We start from the raw sequence: 19,376 nt of genomic DNA, 5'->3' as shown, positions 1-19,376 counted from the left end.
GCTGGGAAGAACCTTTTAATGGATGGTGTATTAGAACGTGGCGAAGCTAGCTAACTGAGTTGGTGGTTCTTTATTTCCCCTCTGGTTGAATGATTAGGCATAGGAACTATTTCCTTGCCTCATATAGATGGGCTCACCCTGTGGCCATTGAAAGCTTCATGGGCCTCAAAGCTTGAACCTTAGCCACAATGCACTCCTTAAGAACACTAAACAGAGCAATATTCACCTCAATTGACTTACTAGGCTTTCAAATTGTTGAAGTTCCCAAAGAACTCTTCATAATGTGGGGTCATACCCTCAGTCGTTGATATTACCACTCCTCAACCTCCAAAAGAGCATATATATATATATAGAGAATAGAGTTCCTAAGGTGTCACCTCATATAGCTTATATGAGGTGGCGCTTAAAAACATAAGGGGCCCACTTTGTTTGGATGATCCAAATCATTCATTTGATAGGCCCTCACATAGATAGGGTGTGCCTAAAAAATCAACTTCATAGGATCATCCTAACCCTTCCATTTGTGGAGGTTGAAATGGATGGGTATAAACCTCCATAAATCTGCCCATTTTTAACCTCCATAAATGGAAGGGTTAGGATGATCCTATGGACCTGATTTTTTGTAGGCACCATATCCATCTAAGGGCCTTTCGAATGAGTGGTTTCGATCACCCCAAAAATGTGGCCCCCTAACGTTTTGTGAGCGCCACCTCATATAAGCTATATGAGGTGACACCTTAGGAACTCTATTATCTCTCTCTATATATATATATATATATATATATATATATATATATATATATATATATACACACAACCCAATGACTAAAACCGGACAATCCAAATCTTATGGCTTCGCGCCTTCTCTCCCCAAAAAACCTCCCAACTTTCCAAACCCTAATTTCCATCCTCCCCTTCCTCCAAAACCCTAACCCACCTTCCTTCTCATCTTCTTCCACTTTGAATCGCAAGAACAAGAAAAAAAAGAAAGAAAGCCCTAGAACAAAACTAGTCCAACACGAATCACACAGAATCCATCCCTTCGAAGAAATCGTCCAATGCGACATTTTCTTCAGATTCCTCACCAGAACCAAATCCTTCCTCTCCAAACAACCCGAACACGTTCTCCGCCTCGACGATGCCGGAAAACTCTACCGCGAATTAGGGTTTCCTCGCGGCCGAAAAGTCGCAAGATCGATCGATCGCCATCCTTCCCTCTTACAAGTCTACCGCCACACCGATGGAAAAATGTGGTTCGGATTCACTGATCTGATGGAAAATCTTCTCCAAGAAGAGGAAAAAATCATGGATGAAATGGAAAAATCTAGGGTTTTAATAGTCCGAAAACTCCTCATGATGTCCGCGAATAAACGGATTCCCCTCAGTAAGATCTATCACTGCCGCCTTTTATTTGGAATTCCTGAAGATTTTCGAGATCGAATTAGTAAGTATCCGGACTATTTTAGGGTTGTTTTTGAAGAAAATGGTACTAGGGTTCTTGAACTTGTTGAGTGGGATCCAGCTCTTGCTGTGAGTACTCTGGAGAGAGATTTTGTTCTTGATGAGGATAGAGTGAAGAAAGCATTCAAATTCCCTGTAAGTCGTGGGAAATCTTTGGATTTGGATGAGGACGATGCGAGGAAATTGAACTTGTTGAATACTTTGCCACTTGTTTCGCCTTATTCAGATTGTTCGGATTTGAAAATATGGTCTTTGGAAGCGGAGAAGTATAGGGTTGGGTTGGTTCATGAGTTCTTGAACTTGACATTGGAGAAGAGGGCTTCTATACATCATATAGTGGAGTTTAAGGAGGAGTTTAATCTTACTAAGCATACTTATCATATGCTTTTAAAGCAGCCCAATACGTTTTATCTGGCGGGTACCGAGATGAACTGGACTGTGTTCTTGAGGGATGCTTATGGGGAGGATGGGGTCTTGATTGATAAGGACCCTCAAGTGGTTTTCAATGAGAAGCTCTATCGATATTCGTGCATGAAGGAAGTGAAGGAAATAGAATTGGGTGTCAGTGGGGATTGATGATGCAAGTAAATTGAAACTAAAATGTGGGGTGGGGTTTTGGTTTTTACTGAAAGGACGGCGGTTTAAGGGGTTTTGGGTCAGTTACTGATGCCTGAGATTGGTTCTTGAGTGGGAGGAAGCTGAGTTAATAATACCAGCCTTCCTGTATATTATTAGATCAGGTATTTTACATTGACTGATAGATTTCTCTGCCTTAGTTTTTGTTATTTGTCTGCAATTTTTGTTATCATGTCATACAACCTGGTGGTATCTTGGAAGTGATCATTCATAGTTGCTTTTGAGGTTTTAAAACCGTGGTCTTTTAAAGATTCATTGCTGTTGTATTTTGAAGATTTCTCTACCATATGCTCAAGAAATGACGAGAGATAATGTTCATCAAAGCGCCTCCTCCCACACTTTGGATTATCATATTATTACTTACTAGATGACAAACGAAATGCTGTTAAAATGTGAGGCAAGTAATTGCAAGACATATACTGCCGTGTTACCTGTCATGTTCCTCTCTGTTGTCTTCGGATGAACAACTTGCCAATCGCATGGATGACATGCTATGATACTTGAATGATATGCTTGTGTATGCTCAAAAACCTTACCCGACACACTACAATGCCGATATCCATACTCAGATACTTGGATACTTTATGGATATTTCTGTTGGTCAAAGTAACTATAATGTTTGAAACATGTCACTCTTTTCAAATTAACTATAATACTTTTTGCTTGTTAGTGAGTTTCTAATTACAATAGGACTGCACCAAGGATCAGCTCTAAGCCCTTATCTTTTACTCTAGTCATGGATGAACATACGGAGGGTATCTAGGATGAGGTGCCGTGGTGTATGTTATTTGCAGATGACATTGTATTAATTGATGAAACCAAAGCAGGAGTTAATGCTAAGTTAGAGTTATGAAGAACTACTTTGGAATCCCAATGTTTTAGACTAAGCAGAACTAAGACAAAGTATATGGAGTGCAACTTTAGTAATGTAAGGAGGCGGGGCGAGGATGTAGTAAATATGACTGGACAAGAGGTACCTAAGAGGGATATCTTTCGCTATCTTGGTTCAATCCTACATAAAGAAGGAGAGATTGAAGAGAATGTTGACTACATAATAAGAGTAGGCTGGTTGAAGTGGAAGCATGCTTCAGGAGTTCTGTGTGACCGTGAAATACCTACTAAGTTGAAGGGAAAGTTTTGTAAGACAACTGTGAGTAGGGGTGTAGACGGATCGAATTCGAAGCGGATATGGCTATATCCGAATTCGATTACAGTATACACTATACGAATTCGGATTCATATTCGAATTCGACAGATATTTAATATCTATTACCAAATTTGATTCCAGCGGATATTGTTCGAATTCAGATATTATCTGTATCCGTTTATCCGGTAAATTTTAACATTTTATTGTAGCAATTTATCTTTCTTCTCCTTCTTACTCCTCGAATGAATTTTCCAAACCCTAAAACCAGACTTCTACCTTCTCTTCTCAAAATTAACCCCCAAACCCTAAAATATATGAGATTATCTTCTTCCTTTTAAAACAAAGGCAGAGAGAGAGAGAGAGAGAGAGAGAGAGGTGGGGTGGATGGTGTTGGTAGTGGTCTTTGGGTTTTTTTTGTATATGATGGAATGGGTTTGCGCTATTTTGAACAGGGGAAGTGAGAGTACTGATGGTGGAAGATGAAGAAAAATGGGGATGGAGATGAGGATTGTGTTAGAGATAGAGGTGACTGGCAGTGATGAAGGGGGCCGTGAGAAGGTGGAGAGGGGCGGCAGTGGATTTTGGTGGGGGTTGGGGGCACGAAGGAATGCCGGAGAGGGTGTCTCGGCCTTCTTCTTTCTCCTCTCTCTTGCTTCTCATTGCAAACCTTAGAAGTCCCCTCTTTTAATTGCATTTTGGGTTTTTATATAACCTTTAGTTGGAAAATTGATCCGAGCCGTCCATTTACCACTAATGACCTAGATGGCCCTTTTGCTTTAGAATTCTCTAGAAGCTATGCCATCTTCTTTCAATCACCATCGTCCATTTGTCTTTCATCCTACAACCCACATTTGTTTCTTCATAAAGAAGCCATGTCAAACTCCAAGAATGCCCCTGAAATGAGAGATTACTCCATTTCCACCCAAAAAACTTTTTGCTTTTAAAAAAAAATAAAAAAATTCACTTTTCTTTTAGAAACAAAAGATAGTGTGTCATTACTAAAAATAAATATTAATGATATTATTAATAATAAATAAAAAGGATGTACTTCTTGGATTCGGATGTTAAACGGACCGAGTATACCATTTACCAGATCCACATCCGCTAAGAGTCGGATATCTCAAAAACGGATTCGGATAATATCCGCTTGAAACATATTCGGATAATATTCGCTTTAAACGGATTCGGATGCAGACGGTAATCGAATTTTCGAATATCCATTTGCACCCGTAACTGTGAGGCCAGTCATGTTATACGGTTCAAAATGTTGGGCCACCAAGAAGCAGCATGTGCATAAGATGAGTGCAGCGGAGATGTGAATGCTTAGATGGATGTGTGGCCACACATGGTTAGATCGAATTAAAAATGAAGACATCTGTAAAAAGGTGGGGGTGGCACCTATTAAGAAGATGAGACAACACTTCTTAAGATGGTTTTGGCATATCCAACGTAGGCCTTTGGATGCTCCCGTGAGAAGAAGTGACTCGTGCCAAGTTGATGTGTAAAAAGAGGTAGGGGCAGACCGAAAATAACTTGGGTAGAAACAGTGAGGAAAGACTTGAGGGCTAGTAACATAATAGAGAACATGACATTGGATAGGAGAGAATGGAAGAACATGATCCATGTAGACGAACCCAACTAGTGTATGGATTAGACATAGTCAATTTGAGCCGCGTAGATACTTTCATCTTCTTCATGAAAATTTTCTAAAGGATTCATTAGCCGACCCCAACTAGTTTGGGACAAAGGCTTAGTTGAGTTGAGTTGAGTTGACTTTTTGCTTGTTAGTGTCACTGATGGGGACATCAACGAAGGAGGAGGATTCAAACTTTACAAGTGAAGAAAGAATCGTAGGAAGGAGAAGGACTAATTTTTGAATGAGAGATGGACGTTCACACAGGCTACATATACCACATGTGCTGTGCCACATGGCATGCGTATTGGGCGTCCACTCTATGTTGATGTTTTTCTTTTAGTTGTTTTTTTTTTTATTTACTTTCCATTTTCGTCATTTTATTCGTAGCCTACTTTTTAGGCATCAAATCTCATCCGTTTGGTGTGTTTTTTATATTATTAGAAATGTTTTTCAATTACCTATCTAATGGGCCTAAGATCACATGATTTGGATGTGATTTGAGCCAGTTATGAGTATTTTTAGGAAGTGGTATCGGTCTATTACGGGATTACTATGTTATGTAAATTTTTAACTTTATTTTGTTTGCTTTGGATTAGATGAATGGTTGAGATTAGTAGCTTAGGTCTTAGGTTATCTTCTAGGGTTTCTTTTCTTATAAATACATCTTATGAAAGCAATTTAAAGGACTTTTGGATATTGAATAGAATTGAGAGTTTTTTGTGAGAGTTATTGTGGCTTGAACTTCTTCTTCTCTTCTCCTCTTGGCGGCATGGAGCCATTCTTCTCTCATCTCCTCTTATCTAAAATCTCTTCTATTATCTTCTATTTCTTCAATCAAATCAACAGAAACAAGGTTAGTAAATCAGATTTTCTATTTTCTTTATTCTTGAACCCTAAAACTAGAAAAACCCAAAATCCATAGATCTCCCATGTAATCCAAGATCTTGTTATGAGATTTTGAGGGATAGTTTTTATGATTAAACCTCAGTCTGAACACCCAAGAATCTTAACTTTTAACTATAGAGAAAGACGGATTTCACAACACTGGAAAATCCTCTTCTCAAATAGTGAAACCAAAGTTTACACTAGCCCAAGAACAACAACAAAAGTAGAAGAAGAACAATGCCCAAAAAAGATGTGCTTCAATATATGAGAGAAGAACAAAACATACAAGATAAAGAACACAAAAAAAAGAAAGCTTCAAGAGGAAAGCTTGCACACAAGAGAGCTTCAATGAAGGTTTAGGTGGTGGAGAATCTCTACAAAAGTGAAGTAATGAGAATTAGGCTTGGTCAAGGAAAGTAAAGAGAAGATAGCTTAGGTAAGTGGTAGTGGGTATGGGAAAGTGGTGTCTTAAATGCTTAGGGAAGTAGTGGGTTTGGAGTTCCAAGTAAATGTTTGAATTTGAAATAGGTAGGTAGTGGAAAAAGATGGAGCAAACATGTGTAGTTCACACATGTGCAAGCTAGGCAAAAAGACCAACATGCCATGGACACAAAAGTACATATTTGCCCTCACTACAACACTCAAAATAAAAATAAAATAAAGCTACCCAAAAAATACACTTTAAAATTTAACACTCCCACTTAAAGTGATTTTTTGGAAACTACTCCAAGCTTATCTCGAAGAAGCTCAAATGATCCTTTGGAAAGTGACTTAGTAAAGATGTCGGCAATGTTCTCTTTGCTCCTCACTTCTGCTACACCAATTGTACCATTTAACACCTTTTCACGAATGAAATGATGCTCGATCTCAATATGCTTTGTTCTTGCATGACAAATCGGATTTGTGGCAAGTTTGAGCACACTTTGGTTGTCACCAAGAATAGTCGTCGCCTTGTGGATAGGTAAATGGACATCTTCAATCAACCGCCGCAACCAAACACATTCTTGAGACGCAAGAGCAACGGCCTTATATTCCGCTTCCGTTGTTGAAAGAGACACCGAGTCTTGTTTCTTACTACACCATGAAACACCTGCCGATCCACACAAAAACACATAACCGGAAGTAGATCTCCGATCATCCAAGTCCCCTCCATAGTCGATATCGGTAAATCCATTCAACACAAAATCAACCCCTTTCTTGTAAAAGCAACCCAAAGTCAAGGGTAGAATTCACATACTTCAAAATTCTCTTTGCCGCCTCCAAGTGTGGTTTCCGTGGCGCTTGCATATAGCGACTAACAGGCCCAACGGAAAAAGAAATATCGGGTCTTGTGATAGTCAAGTAGATGAGACTACCCACAAGAGCACGATATGGCCGCGAATCCGGAAAAAGCTTGCCTTCTCCCCGCCTTATCTTTATGTTGGGATCAAGAGGAGTAGATGATATTTTACTTTGATTCATCCCAATCTTCCAACTAATTTCTCCGCATAGCCTTTTTGAGAAACTAGCACGCCATCCTTCAAGGTCTCTACCTCCAAGCCAAGAAAGTGACTTAGCTCTCTCAAGTCCTTCATCTCAAAACGAATAGATAGCTCCTCCCTTAGCTTTGCAACCTCAACATCATTATTTCCGGTAATTATCATGTCGTCGACGTAAAGAAGCACAATAACAAGCTAGCCTTTGTCTTTCTTCACAAATAAACTAGAATCGGAGTTAGATGCAAAATAACCACAAAATTACAAGTATTCGGCAATCTTACCATACCACGCCCTTGGAGCTTGCTTTAACCCATAAAGAGCTTTCTTGAGCTTGCAAACATAATTCGGATGATCACTTGAATTGTAACCCGGCGGTTGCTCCATGTAGATGTCTTTGTCAATCTCACCATACAAAAATGCATTTTTCACATCAAGTTGAAACAATTTCCAACCATGACAAGCGGCTAATGAAATTACAACTCGAACGGAAGTCATCTTGGCAACGGGACTAAAGGTCTCCTCATAATCCTCTCCATACTTTTGAGAGAACCCTCTAGCCACCAACCTTGCTTTGAATCTATCCACACTCCCATCCGCTTTCCGCTTCAATTTGTACACCCATTTACATGTAACCGGATTCACATCTTTAGGCTTAGGAACAAGATCCCAAGTCTCATTTTTCACAAGTGCATTCATCTCTTCATCCATGGCATCCTTCCATTCTCTCACCCATTTTGTTTCATCAAAGCAAGAAGGCTCATTATCATCAAATGGACCGGAAAGAAAACAAGAATAAGTGCTCACCATGTTTTCATCCCGATACCGTGCCGGCTTAACAATTTTTTTTTTATCTTCTAAGATGTGATGCACTACTCCTCTTCATTAGTTTCTTCATTTTGCTCATCTTCTTGAATGTGACATGCAACATCACTCCCCCTATCACCTTGCTCTCCCATCGGCAAAGAAGAAGAAGACCTAAATTCCATTGGAACATTTGGTGTCACCGGCAAGTTCATTGTTGCTTGAGGCTCAACCTCAACAAGGATGTGCTCACCTATACCTACACTATTAGTGGAACCACCATCCAAAGCATAATAAGAAGAGACTTCATCAAACACAACATCTCTTGAAACAATGGACTTGTGAGTTGTAGGATCCATGCACTTCCAACCTTTCTTCCTTTCATCATACCCAATGAAAATACACTTCTTCGCCTTAGCATATCCAACTTGGTTCTCCTTTCATCCGGCACATGCACATAGCAAATTGAACCAAAAATCTTGAAATGCTTGACACTAGGCTTCACTCCAAACATCAACTCATAAGGAGACTTCATATTAATCGGACTAAGAGGCACCCGATTAATCACATAAGTTGCACATGCCATACCTTCCGCCCATAAGGCCTTGGGTAAGTTCTTTGCATGCAACCAACTTTTACAAGTTTCCACAAGATGCCTAATCTTCCTCTCCGCGACTCCATTTTGTTGAGGCGTATAGGCACAAGTGAGATCCCTTTGTATACCATGATCACGACAAAATATAGAAAAGTCATCGGAAGTAAACTCCCCACCATTATCAGTTCTCAACCGCTTGATCTTCTTGTGAAGTACACCTTCAACGGTCTTCTTGAACTCAACAAACTTAGACAATGTATCGGATTTCTCCCTTATAAAATACACCCATGTGAATCTAGTAAAATCATCAACAAATAACAACATATAGCGGAAGCCTGAAAGTAAAGGTGTCCTATAAGGTCCCATTACATCACTATGGATAAGCTCCAATGGGGCCTTGCACTTTGAAAGAGACTTATCAAATGGAAGACGATGTGCCTTACCATATTGACAACCCTCACACACCTTTCTACTACCAAAGGAATTTAAATTTGGTAGCCCATTCACTAGATTCACCATGACCTTCAATTTATCCATGCTAATATGACCCAATCTAGCATGCCAAATTGAAGCGCCATCATTTGTACTCATTTTATCAACATATAAGGTTGAAGCCGATAAAACAAATAAATCTTTAACTCTCTTACCGGTGTAGATAACATCCGCCTTCAAGCTTGAAATATTCCGAAGAAATTTCACCTCCTTAGGCCCGAACAAAACATAATTTCCCGCATCAACCGCATTTGCGACCGAGAAAAGATTCTTCTTCATACTGGGAACTTGAAACACACTCTTAAGTGTAATAGGATCCTCATTTGCACCACCAATGATAATGACCCATTCTTTCTCTACCGGATGTATAGTGTTGTCCGCCGTGATGATAGCGTCATTGCCTTCATATTTTCGGAACTTTGAGAACTTAGATTCGTCGCCGGTAAGATGATGCCTACAACCGGAATCAACAATCCAATCATCCCCAAAATTGATGGATGCCAAAGCACCCACCGTAGTAGTTTCAGCCACGAAACATCTACCTCAATCTTCTTCATTTTTTCGGTCATCAACATTTTCGGCTACATTAACATCCTTCAATTTCACACGGCAATTCTTTTGTATATGCCCAAGTTTACCATATCGGTAACACTTGATACCTTTTCGATTTCCATTACTCATAACGGATGATCCACCATCCTCTCCACCTTTACTTGGAATATTTTTTTTCTCTTTATATTTGTTGGAAGGCTTCTTGTTGCTTGAAAATAATGCTTCTCCTTCACTCCCGGATATTGAACAACCCGCCATTTGTCTAGCTAAAGACTCTTGTGAAGCAAGAAGATTCTCAAATTCCACCAAAGAAGGGTGCCGATCCCACCCTTGAATCGACGTAACATATAGAATGTACTCTCTTTTCAACCCATGAATAATATGCCCGCTTCATTTGTGCCTCCGAAATACTCTTCCGAATCCAATAGAGAAATCTCTGAACAAAGATTCGTAATCTTAAAAATGAATTGAGAAATAGAGAGACTACCTTGTTTAGTATTTGCCAACTCATTCTCCAACATCTGTAGACGAGCCATATTTTTCTTGTTTAGCAATCCATCAAGGGTAATCCAAATCTCACTCGCCGATTTACACCCAATGATGTGCTCAAACAAGTCATGCGAAATAGACCGCTTCAAAAGAAATTCGGCCTTAGCATTCTTCATCCTCCATGCCTTCAACACATCACCATTTTCTTGTGTATCTTCCGGAGCCACATTTGCATCTCCACAAACAACATCCCATAAATCTTCTCCCACAAGATAAGACTCCATACATGTTTTCCATATCTTGTAATTTGATTGATTTAGCAACTCAATGCCGAGTCCACTAACTCGTCCACTCATATCCATATTCAAAGCACCGATTGAACTTCTTCACTAAGGAAATCTAGACAAGCACCTACTACCACCCTTGTGGCTTTGATACCATATAGAGAAAGACGGATTTCACAATACCGGAAAATCCTCTTCTCAAATAGTGAAACCAAAGTTTACACTAGCCCAAGAATAACAACCAAAGTAGAAGAAGAACAATGCCCAAAAAAGATGTGCTTCAATATATGAGAGAAGAACAAAACATACAAGATAAAGAACACAAAAAGAAGAAAGCTTCAAGAGGAAAGCTTGCACACAAGAGAGCTTCAATGAAGGTCTAGGTGGTGGAGAATCCCTACAAAAGTGAAGTAATGAGAATTAGGCTTGGTCTAGGGAAGTAAAGAGAAGATAGCTTAGGTAAGTGGTAGTGGGTATGGGAAAGTGGTGTCTTAAATGCTTAGGGAAGTAGTGGGTTTGGAGTTCCAAGTAAATGTTTGAATTTGAAATAGATAGGTAGTGGGAAAAGATGGATCAAACATGTGGCTCACACATGTGCAAGCTAGGCAAAAAGACCAACATGCCCATGGACACAAAAGTACATATTTGCCTCACTACAACACTCAAAATAAAAATAAAATAAAGCTATACAAAAAATACACTTTAAAATTTAACATAAACCCATTTTTCGGCCTTATTGCAATTTTCACACTTTTCAAGCCCTAAAACTAGTTTTATATGTTCCTTCTAATTATTGAATGCATTCTAAGCCTCATTATTGCTCCTGCCCGTTAATTAAACCTACATTAAATCAGCCCTAGGTCAGTCCCTTTAGAAGTTTTAAGTCTTCCGAGTTAACCCTAAGCCTTTCCTAAAACCATTATCCCATTAGGAGTGTAGGATTTTCCCTAGATTAGGTATTGTCCTGTATCAATCACATATTTGCAATTATAATTTTGAACATGTGAGTCGTGTAGATGTTATTTTAAATTTACCATTAGTTCCATCTTCGAAGTTTTTCTAATGGCATTTCCAACTTTTAAGTTAACACTAGTTAAATTTTATGATATGTTACTCATATCGTATCTTTTCTTATGGTATGAGACCCGGCATCTGTGTTTGTCCTAGAGTTTGGAAAATGCTAATTTGTATCTCTGATCTGGATATTATAGCTGACACAACCTTGACTTGGGTAAGTCTTGTACTATTGTATTTTAAAGTTCCCTGGATCGTCTTTTCTCGTGTTTTTGGCTTGTCAAATTATGATCCGTATAGCACGAGTGAAAAAAATAGACTGTTAGAAATCATGGAATAAAAATATAGTGAAGTAAACCCGCATTTTCTGTACCCACCGATTATTGCCTGGAATCTAGTATTAATTACCATGCCTGTAACTAAAAATCTCAAGCTGACATACAAGATGCAGTTCGGTGGCCTACTTGATCTGTACCAAGAGTTTTGATGTGATCAGACCCTATAAAACGTCCTGTATTACCATTTAAGCTAAATGTCCCTGCATTGTTGTACTCTCTGCTCATCTAGGTGTGATTTAAGAAATCTAAACGTAGGAGACAAAAATAGGAAGATTAAAACCCAGCATCAAGTCGGTGTTGGAGGATTGATAAGAGATTCCAAGGGCAGTATTGGGATGTCCTTGTCTGATCCGGTGGGTATTTGTGACACGAATGAAGCGGAAGCAAAGGCGTTGCTTTGGGGAATAAGATGGTTTGCGAATCAGTGATTAGGCCCTCTTATCATCAAAGGGGATTCTACTAATGCCTTATCTTGGGGTTCTAATGAAAGCAGAGGGCCTTGTAAGCTGGGTGGTGGAAGCTGGGTGGTGTCACTGCTGAGATTAGGGATTTGGTACGCATTATTGATCCACAGTTCCAGCATATGAGAAGATCCGCTAACGTAGATGCGGACCGTTTGGAGAAGGAGGAGATGGCGAAGGCGAGGATTGAAATGGGGTTTTAGGATCAAGATGGCATTGTATAAGCGTCCTAGCGGATGATTGCACACTAGAATTTCCTGGGGCTGGATTGTTTTCTCTCCATCTGTCAATTTTATTTTCCTTTTCCCTGTTTTCATAGTTTGTAATTTTATTGGCTGTTTGCTGTTGTTGGGGATCACTTTGGAATGAATTATGTTATCTTTCTATGGAATGAATTATGTTATCTTTAAAAAAAAAAAGCATCAAGTTATTTCAACTATCAATTTATGGCCTCTTTGGCTACCACCACAATCGGTCTTTATTTGCAAATATTTTTTTTGGGTGATGCAAATAAGATTATTTTAAGTTACTCTTAAGTGCAAATGTGTAGGGGTGTTCGTTAAGCTATAACCGAACCGAATGGACCGAAATTTGATAACTGAAATAATTTCGGTTATCAAATTTCGATAACCGAAACCAAACTAAAATTTCTAAAAACTGAACCGATTAAAAATTCGGTTATTCGGTTATAACCGAATAGCGGGAGAAAAAGAGGGAAAAAAGCAAAATCTCGGTTTGGATCAGAGGGCTAGGAGCATCCTATCGAAATGATTTTTTGAGCACAACCTAATAAAGTTGTGATTAATCAAATGGACAGTTTTGATCATCCTACGGAGTGCCCATATAGCATTTTTTTTTTTTTAAATAATGGTTTTTATCATAATTTTGGTTAACCTTTTTTTTTTTTTTTTTTTTTTTTTTTGAGATAACCGAAACTGAACCGAAAAGGAAAAAAACTGAACTTAACCGACCAAACCAATTCGGTTCTGTTATTCGGTTATGACCGAATAATGAACACGCCTACAAATGTGAAATTAAGGTCAATCCCAGCTTACCTACCAAAAAAATAAGGGACATTAAGGTCACTTTTGAAGCCATTAACAAAGATGGATATAAAACTCTTATAACCATTACTTGCATATGATATTATATGCAAATAATTTTCAGGGGTATCCAGAGTATCCTTCAGCCTTGAAAAACTATATATATATATAGGTGACTGATATCCGCACGACCATGTTTTGTGATGTGCTTGTTCATAAATTTGTTCTTGCATGAAACTTCCTTTGTTCTTTAAGGTGAGTAGCATTCTTTCTGTTTGCTGGCATATACAACGATAAGCGATTATCCTTATCATAAATCCCTTTATTAGATATTACTTTGCAGCATATATTGCATCCTAGTTATACACCACAAAGGGATGATGTGAACAATTAGTTTCAGTTATCTATATCTGAAGTAGGATTTTGTTTTGTTGCTTGTTCTCTACTGATGAGCTACTTTTTTAACTCTCAGGTTATTGAATTCGAAATTCTGATAGCTAGAATAACCAAGTCTGCATTGACATCAGTCTTATTTTTTGGGGCAAAAGGGACTGGATCTATCATATAAACCTACCTAGCCAAATAGAACCTGTCTAAGTTGATATTGGATAATTTAATTACCTCTATCCAAATAGCCCTAAGTCAATAGCCTTTATAAGTTATTATTTAATAATATTTGTCAAATATCTGTTCTACTTAAAATATATGAGAATTACTACTAGAAGAACCTATGTAAGATAGGTTGAACATATCCCTTTTGGTAGAGCGCCTGCTAGTCTGCCTTGTTTAATTAAAAGACAATTTTCATTGAAATGACTGTTAACCTATCAATTAGGATCATCATCATTAACCTTAAAGGCCATGCTTGGCATCCATGGAATATTAGTTTATCAAGTGGTGAGAAATGGGCAGGGAGGTTGGGAGGTGGGACTTGACAGGGCATGAATAAGGAGGGGGTGCGACGTTGCTAAAAAAACAGGGAAAAAATAAATTGTATTGAGTGGAGTTTTTTTATTCCTTGTTTATCGTTACCTTTTTCTTATCCTCTCCTCACCCAATCCCTCTCAACTCTCACTCTCTCCTGCCCTCTTTCACCATTGGGTAAGCTAATATTTTATGGAAAAAAAATTTCATGGTTGCCAAATATGGCCTAAAAAGGATATAGTTTCCTTTGCCAAGCATTATTTGTTTGCCACTATTCATATGGCAGTCCTTGTTGTTGGCTATGAATTTTCCAAATGCAAGGCTTGTTTTTTACCATTTGATTTTCCTCTCAAACCAGGAGAAAAAGGAAAGTAGAAGAATGGGAATCTATATACCCTTTCCTTCAGCTTGTATATTAGGTGCATGAGTCCATTTGAATACACCATTTCTCTATTTTTGTCTCTCCTGATTCAAGAGCTTGCATTTGAAATTTCTATAGGCCCACAAGGACTGTCATGTGAATCGTAAATGACAACCAAAAAACACTAGGAAATGAAAAATGTGTCCTATTGCTCTGAATAAGTCAAATAACTTCTCTGTGCTAGTCCTTGCGTTCCAATCATTTTCCTACTCCTTTATGGAGTCCCCTTAACATAGTGACCAACCTTTATCTATGAATTTGGGCCAGTAGAGCTATTTATTCATGAATGACTTGGATTGTAGCTTTAGCGATCCCTTTTTTCATCCCATTTAAGGAGAGAGGCCAACTTACTGACTGACCAAAGAGATTGTTTATTCCAGGCAACAGATTTCTGTATTGCATCTAGCAAATTAGAAATTCAAGAGATTAAGCAACTCATGTCATACACAAATAAAATCTTCCTTCTGCCCATTGTCTCACTTTACAAACCGCTATCCAATGACAAAAGAAGAGACATACAAGCTCTTCCCATGTCTGAAAACCCCATCTAAAAAAACCACAACCATTACCAGTCTCTTTCTACATGCTCAATATGATTTCTTCAAACAGACCCATTTGCAGAGGGAGAACCTATTGAGACCTCAGTAAATTCCAAAAGCAGGTGCTGATCATTTCCTCGTAGAAGGAGAGTGCCGCTGGCTGCTCTTCGATTTGTGATGGTGGCTCTTAAGTGCTGCTCCTTCGGTACTCCTACCCTTGACGCTAGTCGAGCCATGGCTCACTCGTTTTGATACTTTTCTCATAGAATTCCATCCACTGTGTCCAAGTGCAGCCTTAGCAACACTATCCTTGACCATCTCCCGTCCCCTCTGTGGCTTAATGGGCTGCTTGTTCAGATAAGCCAGCTGAGGGAGGAGACTTGAAACTGCCTTCCTCAGCTGATCTTCGCTTATGTGGCTCTGAATTGGATTGCCCAATAGATTCAGAGCCAACAGAGAGTGGTAATTCGCCACGAGTTGGCCGAGTGCCTTGGCTGTGGTTATCTTGTTGAAGCTAAGGTCTAGGACAGTGAGTTTTAGGAGCCTGTGTAGCCCCTCAACATCGCTGATTTTATTGCCGGCGAGATAGAGCACTTTGATCACTGTACAGTTTGACAACCCTGAAGGGCATTCACAAGAACCATTGTCATGTGGCATACTGGAATGATTTTATTTATGCATATGTAAGTATATATGATTAAATAACACCAACTCTAACAGCTTAAGCTTTTGGTGTAGTTGGTTGTTTCACATGGTATCAGAGCTATTGTGGGTTCAAAACCCAACAACTCCCTGATATTAAAAGTCCACGTGTATGGCCACGCAAAAGAGGGGTCACATGTGCCACGTGTATGGCCAACCCAAAAAAGAGGGGTCACACATGAGGGGGAGTGTTGAAGCATAAGTGATTATATAACATCATCACTATCAGCTTAAGCTTTTGGTGTAATTGGTTGTTTCACATATATATGCATGCAGTTTCAGTATTGTAATTCCTTTATGATGGGAAGATTGTAATGGAGATTTCCTAAAATTCTGATCCACTAAGCCATGGGGGGGGGGAAACAAAACATTATAGAAAAGTTGAAGGATTGAATCTTCACATGGGGAAAACAGAACATTATAGAAAAGTTGAAGGTTGGATTCTAAAAAGATAAAGCGTTAAAATCCAACACATAAAGTACAAAAAGGATTGGGTCTTGTTACCGTGGCCTATTCGGGAGATCCGGTTGTAGCTGAGATCAAGAACCCGCAAACGTGTCAGTTCTCTGAGGCCCTCAATGGTTGCAATCTTGTTTCTTGACAAGTTGAGGGTGTGAAGGCTCTTTGGAAGTGAACCTGAAGTGATATGAACTGAATGTAGAGGCAACAATAACAAACAACTAATCTCTGGTTAGTACTTATATTCATGCATATGTTCAGAGAAACATTTGCTTGTTTAAGTATAAGAGTGTTTTGTTGGCATACCTATGTAGTTGCCTGATAAATTGACAGTTCGGAGAACAGAGAAAGGTGAAATGGTGGGGATGGCTTTTAATCCCATACCAGCTATGTGAGCCACAGTCGAGAAAGAATTCAGCGACTGGACGACTTTGTTTGCCTGCAAAACCTCTTCAGTAAGATTAGAACGCCGCGTGGCAAGAGAATTTTTTCGCGGTGATTCACCAATCTCAGATGAATGTTGATAGACAACACTCTCCCCTATTTCTCCTTCATCACCAACATCACCATCATCGAGAGGAACCTCAAAGTGAGTATCGAGGTTGGTTACCCATTCATCAACCCTCGCTAATGGGGACGATGATGACTCAGCAGAGAACGCCACCCACTGATTCCCAGGCCATAAATTAGAGATCTCATGAAAATTATCCCAGTTCTGATTGTTACTAATGTTGATTTTGGATTCACTGGAAAATGAATCTGGCGACTTCAAATTATTGGAATCAATGGCCTTCCCCTTATTATCCAAAACCCGACTGGGTTCGAGAGTATCTGATGAATAGCCTCCTTTCTGGTTAGAACCAATTTGAACAGAAAGCAATTTTGGTTTTGCAACTGGTTTATGTAGATTTCTATGACTCCAAAGGAAAAGTTTCCACCATAGCCGTCTACTCCTCGAGGGAAGCACTTGACTCGAAGATCGCCTCTTCAACATCACCTTATCAGCACTGCAAGACGTGATTGCTGATAAAGGGCTGCTCTGAATTTCATTAACTTCTCCTCTTGGACTCCCTGATATTTTCTTCAATTCATTTGCAATCCTTGGGAGCAAGTCCCTGGTCTCTAGGTTGGAGCACGAGCGCTTAAGCTTTGGCGAGCTACAGAACACTTTACGGCCAATCCCAGGATCACTGACATGCCCACCCTCAATTATCTCATCTCTCTCTGATCCATCATTCATTTTGTTGTTCATTTCAGTGTTGATGGAATCATAAGGACTGTTGTTTCTTTCCATTGCAAGAACAGCTTTTTCTCCGTTGTTTTGAATTTGGGATTGGAGATCGAAGTCAGAGAAATCCCTTTTCATCGATGAATTCTCTTCATGCTCATCTTCGCCTTCATAAGCTGCCTCTGTGGCTTCTACTCTGATTGTTTTCTCCTCCCTCAAGACCTTAACTTGGCAGGTAGAATTCTCCTGAATTCGAAAGGGTACTGATAGATTGAACGAGGCCGCATCCGTGCTGCTCACTTTGTAAGAATTGACTAAATGTTTCAGCTTTACTTGCAGGGTTCCATGCCCTTTATTTGCTTCAATTGGATGTGAAGATTCCTTCTAAAACAAAAACAAAAAAACCAATACAAGAACAACCCAAAAGGTGAATTTCTCAACAAGCAAACATAGAGAAGAAAAAACACCGTAGTATAGTGAGAAATCTCAACCAGCACACATAGAAAAGAAAAATAACCATTATAGAATCAGAAATTTCAGAACCCAACTATTTTTTTTTCTCACCTTGGATTTCTTCTTCTTTCCAACCAGTACAGAGAAGCAATTAAGCTTTGCCATTTCAGATATGTTTCCCCTTTGCTTTTTTCTTTTCTATGCCTTCCCTGAATCCTTAATCTCCTCTAAAACTCTCTACATTGTGGGTGCTTAAAAACAAATGTTAAAGTCTACAAAAGAGGATAAAAAGTAGAACATATGGATGATGATTCAAAGGTTAGCCATTATCAATGGGAAAGCCTTTAACCATGCAACAGAGGAGCCAAACCAGAGAACAAAACCAGTCCCGGGCCCACACCTTCCTCAAGGTGCGAGAAGGTATAGATACAAAGTCGGCCAGAGTGAAAAACACAATCCTTTCTCGCTAAAAGCCTTGGAGAATCCGTCTTGAAATCTCACACCTGCATATATACAACAAAAGAAGATTCATGAAACCTTCAAAACCAATAAAAAAAAAACCCAGATTCAATCATCTAAGAAAGACCCATCACAAAAAAAATAAAGACAGAGTTTTTCTAACATGGTAGAGAGAAAGGGGAAGGATGAATTAAAAGGAAAACCCCATAAAATTAAGGCTTCCACAAAACCAGACTCATTGTCTTATGGCTTTTTATGGGATGAAGTTCAGGAGAAGGGATAGACAAGTCCCAGATTTTTAGCAAAAAAGGAAGACATGACTTTTTGTGATTAATACCTGTCAAAGCTTTACAAAGGTTTGCCGGGATTGAAAGGAAGATAAGCTTAGATTTGTTCTGGGTTCAAATCCTAGCCATTTTTTCCGGCTGAAACTTGGAGAGAGAGAGAGAGAGAGAGAGAGAGAGAGAGAGAGAGATTTCAGTTGGGAAAGAGAAGGCTGGGAAGAGCCTAGAAATAGGTGAAGAATAGAAATAACAAGAACAGGCGCATGATAGATGGGGGAAAAGGACAATGAAAATGGGCCCCACTTGATTTTGGACGGTTTGTGGGTCCCATTCCAGCTCACATACTGAATAAACCCACTTCACAAATCACAACGAGGCTGCTTAAATGTCGGTCGAGTGAGACTAGCCGTTTGATCAATTACCTACAAATGGACGGCCAAGATCAAAAGTGTTGGGGCCCACCATTTTTGTTGATGCTTTTGACAGCACGAATCAACGAGTATTGAGAAAGGTAATAAAATTCACAACGGAATACTTTTAACTTAGCTGATCGGACGGCTGTCATTATTCGGATCTAGAGATTTATAGACCGTCA

General features: G+C 39.2%; 2 protein-coding genes across 5 annotated transcripts; one reads left to right on the top strand and one right to left on the bottom strand.

Annotated features, from left to right (window-relative positions):
- The first annotated feature begins 829 nt into the window (after positions 1-829).
- LOC143848377 (Ubiquitin carboxyl-terminal hydrolase family protein) lies at positions 830-12,697 on the top strand. 3 transcript variants are annotated; one of them, XR_013235377.1, is made up of 2 exons: positions 830-2,201; positions 11,922-12,697. XR_013235377.1 is itself a non-coding variant. In XM_077357310.1 (1 exon), exon 1 carries the CDS (start codon positions 850-852, stop codon positions 2,035-2,037), a length of 1,188 nt encoding a protein of 395 aa, XP_077213425.1. In that variant the 5' UTR covers positions 830-849; the 3' UTR covers positions 2,038-2,350. The 3 variants fall into 3 exon arrangements, 1 of the variants encoding a protein (XP_077213425.1); XR_013235376.1 differs by having other exon boundaries at positions 12,038-12,696; XM_077357310.1 differs by lacking the exon at positions 11,922-12,697 and having other exon boundaries at positions 830-2,350.
- A 2,400-nt stretch (positions 12,698-15,097) lies between these two features.
- On the bottom strand, positions 15,098-18,992 carry LOC143848471 (uncharacterized). 2 transcript variants are annotated; one of them, XM_077357422.1, is made up of 5 exons: positions 18,835-18,992; positions 18,150-18,541; positions 16,664-17,969; positions 16,403-16,549; positions 15,098-15,816 (listed from the first exon to the last, which is right to left on the bottom strand). In XM_077357422.1, the coding sequence occupies exons 2-5, from the start codon at positions 18,201-18,203 to the stop codon at positions 15,326-15,328; spliced, it is 1,998 nt and encodes a 665-aa protein (XP_077213537.1). In that variant the 5' UTR covers positions 18,204-18,541; positions 18,835-18,992; the 3' UTR covers positions 15,098-15,325. The 2 variants fall into 2 exon arrangements, with proteins under 2 accessions (XP_077213537.1, XP_077213538.1); XM_077357423.1 differs by having other exon boundaries at positions 16,664-17,966.
- Positions 18,993-19,376: the final 384 nt, after the last annotated feature.

The sequence above is a fragment of the Tasmannia lanceolata genome, unplaced genomic scaffold (assembly GCF_043159265.1).
Source record: "Tasmannia lanceolata isolate RefF3 unplaced genomic scaffold, GAP_Taslan_0.1 ptg000016l, whole genome shotgun sequence".
In the NCBI taxonomy this organism is placed as follows: Eukaryota; Viridiplantae; Streptophyta; class Magnoliopsida; order Canellales; family Winteraceae; genus Tasmannia; species Tasmannia lanceolata.
Note: the sequence above shows the minus strand (reverse complement) of the source record. Positions and strands in the feature narration are given on the sequence as shown.

Coding starts and splice junctions, on each gene's coding strand:
- LOC143848377 (XM_077357310.1), top strand. CDS start 850: ATGGCTTCGCGCCTTCTCTCCCCAAAAAACCTCCCAACTTTCCAAACC.
- LOC143848471 (XM_077357422.1), bottom strand. CDS start 18,203: ATGGCAAAGCTTAATTGCTTCTCTGTACTGGTTGGAAAGAAGAAGAAA. Junction 17,970..18,149: donor GAAAGAAGAAGAAATCCAAG/GTGAGAAAAAAA, acceptor TTTTTGTTTTAG/AAGGAATCTTCACATCCAAT. Junction 15,817..16,402: donor GATCTCCCGAATAGGCCACG/GTAACAAGACCC, acceptor AATGCCCTTCAG/GGTTGTCAAACTGTACAGTG.